A 14,446-nucleotide genomic window follows, 5' to 3' on the forward strand; every position below is an offset into this window, starting at 1 on the left:
TTTGTTTTTAACGTCCGTTAGTGATAACTAACAGAATGCAATCGGCTGTTTAAAAATTTAAACATCAGCCACGCAGGTGCCTATTATTAAAGATTAGGCATTTTTGTGCAAAAATATAATAACTGAGGCCATCTTACTGCAATTAAGTCTAAAAAAAATAATTCTTATGCATTTTAATCTCTAATTCTAACTCTAATTGGAAAACGCTTTATGGAGGTCTGCATCAACCCCAATTATATAAAACAACCAATGATCTTGATGCTTTGTGCATCATAACTGTGCAAAGACTCTGTCTGCAATTATGCCCTGTAATGCACTGCAATACTTTTGAAAGTTGTTCATGAATTATTTCCCGCGGATCACGCCCAAATGACACATCTATGCAAGCCTCCAGCAAGAAGTATTCATGTCTTTATATATACGACTAGCAATTCATAATATATTGTACATTTCTTATTTCGTTCTAGCTATGGAAATACAAAAATATATTTATCTACTACTTGTTTGTGCATTAGGTGTTCTAGCAAGTTTAGACTTTGGTTGTGGGAGCATAACTAGAGGCTATTTGCATGGAAGTTGTATCGAGAGTGAGAAACAAGCTTTATTGATCTTTAAAAAAGCTCTGATCGACAACTCGAATTACTTATCTTCATGGGTTGGAGATGATTGTTGTGCATGGCAGGGGATTGGTTGCGACAACATAACCAATCACGTCACGCGGCTTGAACTTCAATATGGTTTTTTGAGTGGTAAGATACATCCTTCCTTGCTTGATTTGAAGTATCTGACTCACTTGGATTTGAGTTCCAATAGTTTTGATGGGATCCAAATTCCAGAATTTTTCGGGTCCTTCAAAAATCTAATATATCTCAACCTCAATTACTCCAATTTCGAAGGTTTGGTTCCTCATCATCTAGGAAACCTTTCGAACTTACAGTACCTTGACTTAAGTAACTATGATTATTCATGGGATCTTAGATTAAAGATGGATAGCATGAGTTGCTTATCCAAGCTTTCTTGGTTGAAGTACTTAGATTTATCCGGTGTAAATCTTTCTAGCGTAATTGATTGGTTTTCGTCTGTAAACATGCTTTCCACATCAATATCAGTGCTTCACCTATCAAATTGTCACCTATCCAACAATATCTCTAGTCATCTCCCTTCTATGAATCTTATTTCTCTTGTTTCTCTGCAGCTCCGTTTCATCGATGAAACCATCTTTATTGTCGTCAAACACATCGAAAGCATCTCTCACATCTTCCAAACATATTACACAATCCTCCTCCTCACCAGCATTACCATCCATCAGTAATAACACATCCTCAACACTATCAAACTCACCGATAATCTCGTTATCTAAATCACCTGGAATTCCTAGTCTGCACATCACTATGCTAATATCTTCTTTCCCAACTCTGGACTTCCTACTATCCTCATTGTAAACACATTTTTTCGACGAGGCGGACTTAAAGTTAAGGGTCACAACTTTCCATAAGGCCGAAATAAACAACAATAAAAGGTCGAAAAATACCTCAATTTTTGCAAGAAACTTGGCGAAATTGATGTCGTAGGAAACAACATTGAAGAACAAGGCTAGTTTTGTTAGTGATTTTACCTCCATTTGAAAATGCAGTAGAAAGATGAAGGAACAAGGCTATGGAGAGTGCATTATATAGAGTGAGGTTTATACAATAAAAAAAAGGACTTAACAGAGTGAGGTACAACAATCAAGAAAATCAAGAACCAATCCCTTTAAAATTGCATCATGGTTTCCAGGAAAGTGTAAAACAGTGTAGCAAGTTATAAGTTTCAAGTTTGGTAGAATATTATTGTTTGATCCTGTTGTCTCAGTCTCCAACATTAATAGGAATCTCAAGGAAAAAATTTAGCAAGTGTTTTATTAAAGTCTGTATTGAGTTTCCAGGTACTTTCCTAAGAAATTCATCAGAGTCATTGTTTGAGTATGTTTATCAAGCTTAGCGTGCTTCTTGAGAAGAAGACTTGGCTCTTTCGGAGTCAACTCTGGCTCCATTATTCTTTAGTGTTGCAGTGTTGCTTAAGTGTTACTACAATTTTGTACTAATGTTTCTGAGGCAATATAGAACTTGTGATCATGTTTATCGTAAATTTTGTTCTAATGTTTCTGATGGACTATAAAATATGAGGAAGTTTATCCTGTCAGAAGCTTCTGAAACATGAATTATTCTCTGTTAAATCTAAATGACTCGAAAAATCTCTTTCAATCGCCCATCTTAAACATTTTTACTTATAAAATGACATCGTGGTGGCAAGGCAAGCATGCAGAGTACTCTGAATCTTTTTTTCCAGAATGGGAATTCCTGTATTTGTCTAACATATTACACTACTACCATAAATCCCGGCAGTATGAAATTACAACGATGAGAAATACTTTTCGAGGATATTATGATCCCGGTTGGCTGAGAATTTACAGGTGCACATTTTTAATTTTGGATTTTAAATTTCGAAATACAGGGAAGGCGGTGTTGGAAGCAACATTGTAGCAGATGACCCTGCTTCCTGTTTACATGATGCATAAAGGGCTCAAATTCTTTAAGAAGCAATTTCTAACCATCAGAGCTGGTTTTTACCAGGCAATTCGCAAACAACCACTGCTAATTTTGAGAAGGTACTGCATGGTTTTTACATTTTGTTCTTGAGAAGAAGACTTGGCACTGTCAGAGTCAACTCTGGCTCCATTATTGTTTAGTGTTTGCAGACTTGCTGTGTTGCTTAACTGTTACGTTCTTGATCTTGTTTTTTCTTCTTGTCGACGTAGAAATCGTGACAATGTTTGTCGTAATTTTTGTACTAATATTTCCAATAGATCCCTAAATGTCATGAAAAATAGTACTCATCCATCTCATTTCTTTAAAGTTTTATTTCACTACTTGGAACCAGTGTTGTAAAAAGCGGGAATCGAACTTAATCAGTGAAGTTACGGAACAAGGATTAATCGGGGATTAATTGAATTGATCGGAGATTAATCGGGTTGATCGATGATTAATCGGAGATTTAATCAGTTCGGCGAGCTACGGAACAGGGATTAATCGGTGATTGATCGTGATTAATCACCGATTTTTATAACAGAGCTTGGAACACATTTTAAGATATATATAAAATATAATTTCATAATTTATTTTTTAATTTTTTTTATATATAATTTAAACATTAAACTTTTATTCAAAATTTTCTTTTAAAACAATCTATGAAACTGTACTTTAAGTATTAAAATCCATGCCGAGATCTCGGTCCCCACACCAAAGGGACATGGGGAATAGTATATTTTTGGGAGACATGACTTCTTCTTCTATCTAAATGACTCGAAAAATCTCTCAGTCGGTCCTCTTAAACGTTTATTCCGTAAAATGACAGCACAGAGTCAAGAGAAATTTCCTCAGAAATCTTTAGAAACTTGAAAATAGTAAGAAACAGAACATTGATAAGAAAAAGTGCAAAGCAATGGTGACAACCTTTATTTTCTCAAGAACCTGTTAACCAAAATTGAAGTATGAATTCCAATATCTGAAAAACGGAAAGCAGCAAAGAATCCCAAAAGGCCAACTGAGAAACCAGGTCCAAGTGCAGCAAAAAACCACATGAGCTCATCATCTGAAACAGAACCAGTATCACCTTCATTGTGGCCGTCTTTAACATTATGTGAATTTGTGTTAGTCGCGCATGGTTTCAGGATAGGAAGGCCGCAGAGTAGCTCATTGCCAGCAAATATCGAGGGATCGTTAAGGGTCTGAAGCTGATTTCCAGAGGGAATTCTTCCTGATAAATCATTGAAAGAGAGATTCAATTGACTCAAAAAATTTAAATATGACAGACTCTGTGGAATCGGACCATGAAGCTCGTTTCTAGAAAGATCAAGAAATATCAAATTTTTGAGTTTTCCAATTTCATCAGGGATCTTTCCGGTTATATGATTACCTGCCAAATTCAAATTCAATAGTCCTTGGAGATCCATCACCTCTTTGGGAATCTCTCCACTGATTTTATTGTTTGATAAATCAATGGAAAACAAAAATTGCAGTGTGGAGGTGTAAACTTGCTCGTATCCTTTCATACTATCCATCATTTGAACACTTCCCCAATAGTCCAAGTGATTTGGACTGATGTCACCTGTAACCATGGCACTGAAATTGCCGAAACAAGCAGGAATGTTTCCCGTGATTTGGTTGTCTGCAAAGTTTAAGACTTCAAGTGTGGATTGTTGGCAAAGCTGCAGGGGTATTTCACCATAAAAATTGTTGGACCGCAATATCAAATACTTGAGATTTGGTAATTGCTCTGCGGACCAAGTGGGAAGTACATCGCTTAGGTTATTCTTTCCCACGTCAAGTACAAACAGCCACGTCAAATTCTGGAAGGACAAAGGGAATTTCCCCTGAAACTTGTTGTTGTGCAAGTTTATATATTGGAGATCCCCTAAAAAACCCAAAGACGGAATTTTACCAGATAGGCTATTATTCATTAGATCAAGTTCTATCAGTTCTGTCAAATTTCTTAAGCATTGGGGGAGCTCTCCAGAGAAGTTATTGTTGGAGAGTGCTAAAGTCCTCAACGTCGTCTGATTGCATAAAAATGCAGGAAATTCACCTGATAAACGGTTATTTGAAAGTATCAACGCGGCTAAACCATTTGGAGCTCGTGAAATTAGAGATAATTGATCCCCATAGATGTCATTGTTAGATAGATCAACACTGGGACTATTTGAGAACAAACTCAAAAACCAATCAATTGGGATGGTATCTGATATGCTTGCATTTAACAGTTTTAAAGCCTCAATTTTTCTTTGAGTGAGGAGCCAATGCGGAAATTTGGGGCCAACTTTGAAGGAATACATGTATAAATAGGTAAGCTGAAACAGAGGAACCCATTCAGAGCTTGTATTTAATATCAATTCAGAATCCGAAGAAATACCTAAAACATCAAGCTTCGTCAGGTTAATAAAATGATGCTCTGTTACAAAACCCTCCCATGAATTTTCAACAAGAATTAATTCATTTAAATTTGATAGTTTTCCGATGCATTCAGGAATGTTACCAGTCAATCTATTTTTTCCGACATTCAATGATTTTAATTTTTTCAATTGACAAAATGTTTCGGGGAGACTACCCTTGAAACTATTTAACCACATGGAGAGGTCTGTAAGCTCAGTGAGATTGCCCATCTCAGGAGAAATTGAACCACTTAATTTATTGTCTGTAAAATAAAGTTCAGAAAGTGATGTCAGATTTGTAATAGAATGAGGAATCGGACCCTGGAAGCTATTTACTGTAAGATCAAGAACAGAAAGAGCAGACAAACTTCTGAGAGATTCAGGTATTAGGCCATCAAAATTGCAATAACCAAGATAAAGATGTGCAAGATTAGTGTTGTTAAGAACCCATAAAGGGAAAGAAGAGCTAAGATAGTTCTCAGAAAGATCAAATGAAACCAGAGAAGTTAGATTCATGAAAGGGAGACGACGAGGGATATTGTCAGGCAAATCACATTTAGATAGGCCAAGTACTGATATTGATGTAGAAAGCATGTTTAGAGACGAAAACCAATCAGTAGCACGCGAGAGATTTACACCAGACAAATCTAAATGTTCCGCGAAAGAAAGCTTGGATAACCACCTTATGCTATCCATCCTTAATTTAGGATCCAATGAGTCCTCACTCAAGTCAAGGTATTGCAAGTTTGAGAGGTTTCCTAGATGATGAGGAACCGAACCTTCAAAATTGGAGTGACCAAGGTTGAGGTATATTAGGTCTTTAAAGGATCCGAAAAATTCTGGAATTTGGATCCCATCAAAACTATTATAACTCAAATCCAAGTGAGTTAAATACTTCAAATTAAGCAAGGAAGGATGTATCTTACCACCAATGTTCCCATTACGAAGTTCAAGCTGTGTGACGTGATTGGTTATGTTGTCGCAGCCTATCCCATGCCATGCACAACAATCATCTCCGACCCATGAAGAAAAGTAATTCGAGTTATGGATCAGAGTTTCCTTAAAGACCAATAAAGCTTGTTTCTCGCTCTCGATACAAGTTCCATGCAAATAGCCTCCAGCTATGCTGCCACAGCCAAACTCTAGTTTTGCGAGAACACCTAGTGCACAAACAAGTAGTAGACAAATATATTTTTGCATTTTCATAGCTAGAATGAAATAAGAAATGTACAATATATTATGATCGGTTGGTTGTATATATAAGAACATAAATACTTTTTTTTTTACATTTTTTCACCATTCTAAATTTTACAAAATTATAGAAGTGCCCCCAAAAAATTTAAAAATATATAGGTGTTTTCTGAAAATTGCTTCGTGCCCCTCTAACATTTGTGTGCTAGATCCGCCCCTGGCAGTACGTATTGCATATATAATGCTATCTGCACTCGTGTGACATATTGAGCACCACTACCAATCCACTCATTCGTGCTTGACATAAATCACAGTTGCAATACGCAGTGTAATGCACTGGAAGTCTTTCGAATATGACACATCTACGTGAGCAAGAGGTGTCCAGGTTCTTATATGATCTTTGTTTCTAGACACGGACACGAATGGAGTGTTAAGGCTTTTTCTGTTAAATTCTTAAAAAATATTTTTCAGGTTATATTCTAGTATGTTGTTCTTCATCCCATCTACTCTGCAGGGGATGTTGGCAAATTATTAATGTATTTAAAAAATAATTCTTATGCATTTTAAATTCTAATTCTAACTCTAATAGGAAAACGTTTTATGGAGATCTGCATTAACCCCAATTATATAACACAACCAATAATCTTGATGCTTTGTGCAGCATAACTGTGCAAAGACTTTGTCTGCAATTATGCCCTGTAATGCACTGCAATACTTTTGAAAGTCTTTTATGAATTATTACACGCGGATCACGCACACAAGCCACATCTATGCAAGATTCCAGCAAGAAGTATTGCATCTAGGAAGTCGAGTAATCTGATTCTAGGAAAATATTGGGTAAATGTTAGTCTAAATTTTGTACTGAGTTTCGAGGAAAGTACATGTGCAAGGAAATGCATCAGTCTGAATATGTATGTCATTGTTTGTTTCTGACAATCAATTTATGCAGCAATCTATCCGTGTAAATTATCGCTGCAAGAAAACTTTTTTGTGAATGCATTATGCAGGGGCGCGTCGCTATTGTCATAGAAATCATGACGTTTTTTATGGTAAATTTTCTATTCATAATTCTAATGGAATATGAAATACAAGAAGAAGATTGCGTTTGATAACATGTATTTCATTTCAAATTTTGAATTTCAAATGACATGATTTGAAGTGTCATTTCAAATTCTCAGCTTTATAATAGTGTTTTTTAAGTTCCCAAACAGGTAAATTGTTGGCCACAAAAAATGTCATTGACGCATATATGTAAGAAACAAGAAAAAATTATCTATAAATGTCAGAAAAAAAATAGAAACATGAATTCTCTGATATTGACCATCTTATACATTTATATACCCATTAAATGTTACAATCGAAAAAAAAAATCTCAGTTGGATTGTACTTCTAGAACTTTCGACCATATTATATGATCTTGGTTGGACCATTGGAGTTCGTAACGGAGACAGACCTGATTCTCAGGAACTTGTGTGATGGTGGTTGATATATAGTTACTCGACTAGTTGTGCTGTCCTTGAGTTGCAGAGATTTTAGTTGTTATCGGCATAAAGAAGTTCATGTTAGGAATTCAGACGCGAAATTGTTACATGAAAGGTTTTAATCCTGTGGTACTTATTATTCTGCTTCTGCAACTCCCAAATACCAAGCAATCTCTTTGTAAATAATTAGTAATACTCTATACAATCTGCTTTCCTGTTTATTAGCTGAACTGGGAATCACAGCATTTCTAACTATCTTTCTTCTTGTATTGAGTTCCAAATGACGCATAAGCTGCAGCACAAACTTAGAGCAATGTTCATTTGATGAGATACTGGTTGATTAAAAAGTTTGCACTCCAAATTTTTTTTTGAAATGTATTATTTTTTAGAGTTGGTTAATTACATCAGACAGTTCGCTTGGATTCGCTGACAGAAACCCGCCCGTTTATACATCTTTCTAGCAAATATTATTCGAGTTAAATTCTTAAAATATAGTATTGTTTAGGTTATATTCTAGTATGTTGTTCTTTATCCCATCTACTCTATGCTGGGGATGTTGGCAAATTATTAATGTATTAAAAAAAATTAATTCTTATGCATTTTAATCTCTAATTCTAACTCTAATAGGAAAACGTTTTATGGAGGTATGCATTAACCCCAATTACATAACACAGCCAATAATCTTGATGCTTTGTGCAGCATAACTGTGCAAAGACTTTGTCTGCAATTATGCCCTGTAATGCACTGCATTACTTTTGAAAGTCGTTCATGAATTATTTCCCGCGGATCATGCACACATGACACATCTATGCAAGCTTCAATGCAATACTTTTGAAAGTCGTTCATGAATTATTTCACGCGGATCACGCACACATGACACATCTATGCAAGCTTCATGCAATACTTTTGAAAGTCGTTCATTATTTATTTCACGCGGATCACGCCCAAATGACACATCTATGCAAGCTTCCAGCAAGAAGTATTCACGTCCTTATATATACGACTAGCAATTCATAATATATATTGTACATTTCTTATTTCGTTCTAGCTATGGAATTACAAAAATATATTTGTCTACTACTTATCTGTGCATTGGGTGTTTTAGTGCATGGAAGTTGTATCGAGAGTGAGAAACGAGCTTTATTGATCTTTATAAAAGCTCTGATCGACAACTCGAATTACTTATCTTCATGGGTCGGAGATGATTGTTGTGCATGGCAGGGGATTGGTTGCGACAACATAACCAATCACGTCACACGGATTGAACTTCAATATGGTTTTTTGAGTGGTAAGATTCTTCCTTCCTTGCTTGATTTGAAGTATCTGACTCACTTGGATTTGAGTTCCAATAGTTTTGATGGGATCCAAATTCCAGAATTTTTCGGGTCCTTCAAAAATCTAATATATCTCAACCTCAATTACTCCAATTTCGAAGGTTTGGTTCCTCATCATCTAGGAAACCTTTCAAACTTACAGTACCTTGACTTGAGTAACTATGATTATTCATGGGATCTTAGATTAAAGATGGATAGCATGAGTTGGTTATCTAAGCTTTCTTTGTTGAAGTACTTAGATTTGTCTGGTGTAAATCTTTCTAGCGTAATTGATTGGTTTCCGTCTTTAAACATGCTTTCCACATCAATATCGGTTCTTCATCTATCAAATTGTCACCTATCCAACAATGTCCCTAGTCATCTCCCTTCTATGAATCTTATTTCTCTTGTTTCAATTGATTTTTCGCGTAATGATCTTAGGTCTTCTTTTCCTCTGTGGGTTCTTAATAATAGTAACCTTGCTCATCTTTCTCTTAGAGCTAACAATTTTTATGGCCTAATACCTGAGTCTATCGGAAGTTTGTCTAGTCTTACTCTTCTTGATCTTTCAGAAAATAGCTTCCAAGGTTCGGTTCCTCAATCTATCACTAATTTGACATCACTTTCTACGCTTGCTCTAGCGTTCAATAAATTAAGTGATTCAATTTCACCGGAGATAGGCAATCTCACTGAGCTTACAAGCTTCTTCATCGCGTTTAATGATTTTAGAGGTAGTCTCCCTGAAACATTTTGTCGATTGAAAAAATTAGAATCATTGGATGTCGGAGACAATCAACTTACTGGACACATTCCTAAATGCATAGGAAAACTATCAAATCTGAATGAGTTAAATCTTTGTGATAATTCATGGGAGGGTTTTGTAACAGAAGATCACTTTATTAACCTCACGAAGCTGAATTCCTTATGTATTTCTTCACATTCTAAATTGATTTCACGTATAAGCTCTGAATGGGTTCCTCTGTTTCAGCTTGAGTATTTGTACATGTATTCCTTAAAAGTTGGCCCCAAATTTCCGCATTGGCTCCTCACTCAAAGAAAAATCCAGGGTTTGATATTGTCAAATGCAAGCATATCAGATACTATCCCAATTGATTGGTTTTTGAGTTTGTTCTCTTCGAGTCCTAATGTTGATCTATCTGACAATGACATCTTTGGGGATCAATTATCTCTAATTTCGCGAGCTCCAAATGGTTTAGGCGCGTTGATACTTTCAAATAACCGTTTATCGGGTGAACTTCCTGCATTTTTATGCAGTCAGACGACGTTGAGGACTTTAGACCTCTCCCACAATAAATTCTCTGGAGAGCTCCCCCTCTGTTTAGGGAATCTGACAGAACTGATAGAACTAGATTTAATGAATAATAGCCTATCTGGTAAAATTCCGTCTTTGGGTGTTTTACGGGGTCTCCAATATATAAACTTGCACAACAACAAGTTTCAAGGGAAACTTCCTTTGTCCTTCCAGAATTTGACGGAGCTGTTTGTACTTGACGTGGGAAAGAATAACCTGAGCGGTGTACTTCCCACTTGGTCCGCAGAGCAATTACCAAATCTCAAGTATTTGATATTGCGGTCCAACAATTTCTATGGTGCAATACCCACACAGCTTTGCCACCACTCGACGATTGAAGTTTTAAATTTTGCAGACAACCAAATCAAAGGAAACATTCCTGCTTGTTTTGGCAATTTCAGTGCCATGGTTACGGGTGACATCACTCCGAATCACTTGGACTATTGGGGAAGTGTTCAAATGATGGATAGTATGAAAGGATATGAGCAAGTTTACACCTCGACGCTACAGTTTTTGTTTTCCATTGATTTATCAAACAACAAAATCAGTGGAGAGATTCCCAAAGAGTTGATGGATCTCCAAGGACTATTAAATTTGAATTTGGCGGGTAATCATCTAGCTGGAAAGATTCCCGAGGAGATTGGAAAACTGAAAAATTTAATATTTCTTGATCTTTCAAGAAATGAGCTTCATGGTCCTATTCCACAAAGTTTGGCATATTTAAACTTTTTAAGCCAATTGAATCTCTCTTTCAATGATTTATCAGGAAGAATTCCCTCTGGAAATCAGCTTCAGACCCTTAACGATCCCTCCATCTATGCTGGCAACGAGCAACTCTGTGGCCATCCTATCCTGAAACCATGCGCCACTGACACAGATTCACATATTGTTGAAGACCATAATGAAGTTGATACTGATCTCGATTCAGATGATGAGCACATGTGGTTATTTGCTGGACTTGGACCTGGTTTCTCAGTTGGCTTTTTGGGATTTTGTTTAACTTTGCATTTTTCAAAAATTGGTATTCATGTTTCTAATTTGGCAAACAGGTTCTTGGGAAGATAGAGGTAGTCATCGTGCAGTGCAGAGTAAGTTCCATAACTCACCGGAAATTTTCATCTACCTACTTCCTCTCTGATACAAGCACACACAGAGAAGCACTTGATAGTAATATTATTTTTCTTGGTTTGCCAGAAGAATGAATTTGCTTCCGTAGAAGTTTTAATGTTTAATTTTTGTGTACACGGTTATTGTAATTTCTTTTTGGACTGGTTTTTTTTTTTTTAATATAAAAATTGAACTTTATTATTGCAAAAGGTTCGGGGGAATCATTTTTAGTTATCGAACAGGGCACTAAAACATTATTAGCCGGCCCTGCTTATGAGCTGAAACAGGAGAACTACGAAATATCAGTAGCTTCTAAAATGAGCTGAAACAGGAGAAAGATGAAATACCAACTTTGTCTTTTTTGCTAATTTTTTCGACTTCGCCTTACAGGGGAACAGGCTGAACAATCAGTGAAAGAAACATATCCTTGCCTTTACCATCTTGACCAGCATATCCATCACTATCGTAGTAAATGGAATGAGCTGATCTAGCAATATTTAACATAATCTCAACAAAAGGGCTTGACAATGGCATGTCCTGAACTCGACAAGCAATTATCTCTTTCCATTTCTTCCTCATTAAGGCCCTCATTTCAGCTCGCGCAGCTTCTTCACTAGTTCCGTTATGGAACATATGGCACTGGATTGACTTGGGAACGTCTCCTCTCGCTATCTCATCCTAAACAATATCATTGTTGTGAACTACTGTTAATTAAGATAGTTTAATGTATATAGATAACGGTGTTTATGTTAATGATGATGCTTTTCATACCGAGGAAGTTCCATAATCATCAACTATTCGACAGAGTGTTCCTAATGACCGAATTATATTAGGCATGTCCTCCAAAAAATCTATTGCTTCCTTTTTGATTGGATTTGCAGAGTAAATGTAAGATTGAATTGCAACACTAGGTAGTCTTATTGACACTATTCCGTTCTCCAAGTATTCTTCCAGTGTTGGCGTATATCCACTGTGATACCACCGCGCCTCCACCAAGTAACTTTTCACCAGATCAATCCACTAATCAAGATGGATTAAAGTCAGGACCATGATTGTTACTCCCTCTGCTTTGAAATATAAGTGGTTTGACTTTTTGACACACACTTCTAAATCCTTTGACCACATAGTTAAGATTTTAACTAAACAGTCAAAAGACTTAGAAGTGTGTGCCAAAAAGTCAAGCGACCTATATTTCAAAACGGAGGAAGTACAAGTCTTCAGAAACAAAATTTGTAAAGTGAAAGTACAAAGATGATCAGGAATTACCACTTTTTTTAGGTGTGGTAAAACATCGACATTCTGTTCCCTGTAAATGTGGTAGACTGTCTCATTGACGAGGTTGTAAAGCGCAAGAAAGCAAATCCTCATGTAGTCTGGTAGAATTTGTATAGAATTTATATCCCACCTAGATCGCGGATGTGTCTACTGATGTTAAGATTGGAGATCGCGGAAATATTGTACAAGGAAAAGTATATGTAAACAAGAAAAGGTACTACAAACCTTTCAATGGCATCGGTAAAGAGCTCAAGTTCAGGCACAGTACCATAAACATCATATATGTCATCTATAACTGAGATCATTTGAATTGCTTTAGCTAATTCTATTCTGCAGTACCCGAATTCTGGTTGAGGAATGATTCCCACCATCCATATGAAGGATTCCACCAGCCTATCTCTCGCGAAGCTCAGTTTCCTGGACAAACCTAGGTTCTTCCACCACCTGCATGCACATTTCAAATTCATTGGAAAAAATTGCAGAGCATGCAAGGTAAAAAGTACCTCTTGTAGCCAGGGGCGGATCTAGAAAGAGGTACAGGGGATCCGTGTCCCCCCCAAAATTTTTTTTAAACATTTTTTCACCATTTTAAATTTTACAAAATAATAGAAGTGCCCTCATAAAATTTAAAAAATATATAGGTGATTTCCGAAAATTTGCTTGGTGCCCCTACAGTTTGAATCCTGGATCCGCCCCTGCTTGTAGCGAAAATTCTTCACCGTGACAGTGCCTACCTTGAAGCAACTTTAAGGTCCTCTTGGTATGAGCCTTGCACAATGTTGTAGTCTACCTTAGCAAGCTCCAGCAATGCAGGATTCATGTTACTGCTTCTTCCGTAGAAATCAATATACCATCTGGCCTCTAATCTTGGCATCCTCCAATTCAATGGAAGTTCCAGGGCATGTCTCACTTTAATGCCAAGATTCGGATCAGTTATATCACCTAAAATTTCTCTCAGGGTTTTAGATGCAAAGCTCCATGCAGCCTCCATTATAGACTCTCCTTCAGAGGAGAAGTAGGACGCTTCATACAAACTCAAAACTCCTCTGGCATCTTTGGCAGAGCAAGCTTTGAATCTTCCATTCTTCATGAAGTACTTAAAAACATCTGCACATTACACGAACACGAACAAAAACACAAATTAAGCACATTCTTAGTGCAAATAAGCACATAAAAATATGAAAATATATCAGACCTTGTGAAATTTCATATCCATGTTGTCTGAGAAGTCTAAATCTCAGAGCAGCAGCATGCAAATCCTTCCTTTCCAACGCCTTAAAACTCCGATCCTCATATACCTTCCTCAAGGCACTCTTGATTTCTTGCTCAAAATGATATCCCAATCCAAGCCTCTGCAAATCATCAATCACCTCCAGCTGCTCTAAAGGCCTAGTACCATCCTTCAACATGGCCACCACATTTCCTTGAAACTCATTCCCGCGTGCATTAAAACGCTCTCCCTGTCAGCAAAAAATGCAGAACAATTCAGTACTAACTCAAAATCATAAATCAACACGAAAAAAATGGATACAAGACAGTACCCTGTAATTTTCGGATCGCCTTGGGACAGGCAAAGGATGATTCACAATAAGAGTACTCATCTTTCTTTTGCTAAAACCTTGATGCAAACTAAATATGCATGCACTAGCTCTCCTAATCAATATATATAGAGGAGTTCACTGCAAGAAACAGGGGATTTTACCTACCGCAACTTCGTGTAACGGATTCTCAATAATAAAAATTGCAAATTTTATGATTTTTTTTGTATTTCAAATGATATGATTTCAGGTAGACAGACGAG

General features: G+C 36.6%; 3 protein-coding genes and 1 long non-coding RNA gene across 5 annotated transcripts; 2 read left to right on the plus strand and 2 right to left on the minus strand.

The window, feature by feature from the left end:
- Positions 1 to 293: 293 nt before the first annotated feature.
- Positions 294 to 2,821, plus strand: LOC135149288 (uncharacterized). 2 transcript variants are annotated; one of them, XR_010287612.1, is made up of 3 exons: positions 294 to 400; positions 516 to 749; positions 2,494 to 2,821. It is a non-coding gene; the product is annotated as an uncharacterized LOC135149288 (long non-coding RNA). The 2 variants fall into 2 exon arrangements; XR_010287611.1 differs by lacking the exon at positions 294 to 400 and having other exon boundaries at positions 407 to 749.
- A 528-nt stretch (positions 2,822 to 3,349) lies between these two features.
- Positions 3,350 to 6,320, minus strand: LOC108201800 (receptor-like protein EIX1). Its single transcript, XM_064084553.1, has 2 exons — positions 3,955 to 6,320; positions 3,350 to 3,795 (listed from the first exon to the last, which is right to left on the minus strand). The coding sequence occupies exons 1-2, from the start codon at positions 6,233 to 6,235 to the stop codon at positions 3,494 to 3,496; spliced, it is 2,583 nt and encodes an 860-aa protein (XP_063940623.1). The 5' UTR covers positions 6,236 to 6,320; the 3' UTR covers positions 3,350 to 3,493.
- A 2,290-nt stretch (positions 6,321 to 8,610) lies between these two features.
- On the plus strand, positions 8,611 to 12,144 carry LOC108200683 (receptor-like protein EIX1). Its single transcript, XM_017368922.2, has 2 exons — positions 8,611 to 11,351; positions 11,761 to 12,144. Exon 1 carries the CDS (start codon positions 8,689 to 8,691, stop codon positions 11,326 to 11,328), a length of 2,640 nt encoding a protein of 879 aa, XP_017224411.1. The 5' UTR covers positions 8,611 to 8,688; the 3' UTR covers positions 11,329 to 11,351; positions 11,761 to 12,144.
- On the minus strand, positions 11,710 to 14,446 carry LOC108200684 (myrcene synthase, chloroplastic-like). The gene is made up of 7 exons (XM_017368923.2): positions 14,187 to 14,446; positions 13,841 to 14,105; positions 13,380 to 13,752; positions 12,871 to 13,089; positions 12,637 to 12,775; positions 12,142 to 12,390; positions 11,710 to 12,048 (listed from the first exon to the last, which is right to left on the minus strand). The coding sequence occupies exons 1-7, from the start codon at positions 14,244 to 14,246 to the stop codon at positions 11,755 to 11,757; spliced, it is 1,599 nt and encodes a 532-aa protein (XP_017224412.1). The 5' UTR covers positions 14,247 to 14,446; the 3' UTR covers positions 11,710 to 11,754.

The sequence above is a fragment of the Daucus carota genome, chromosome 9 (genome assembly GCF_001625215.2).
Source record: "Daucus carota subsp. sativus chromosome 9, DH1 v3.0, whole genome shotgun sequence".
Taxonomy (NCBI): Eukaryota; Viridiplantae; Streptophyta; class Magnoliopsida; order Apiales; family Apiaceae; genus Daucus; species Daucus carota.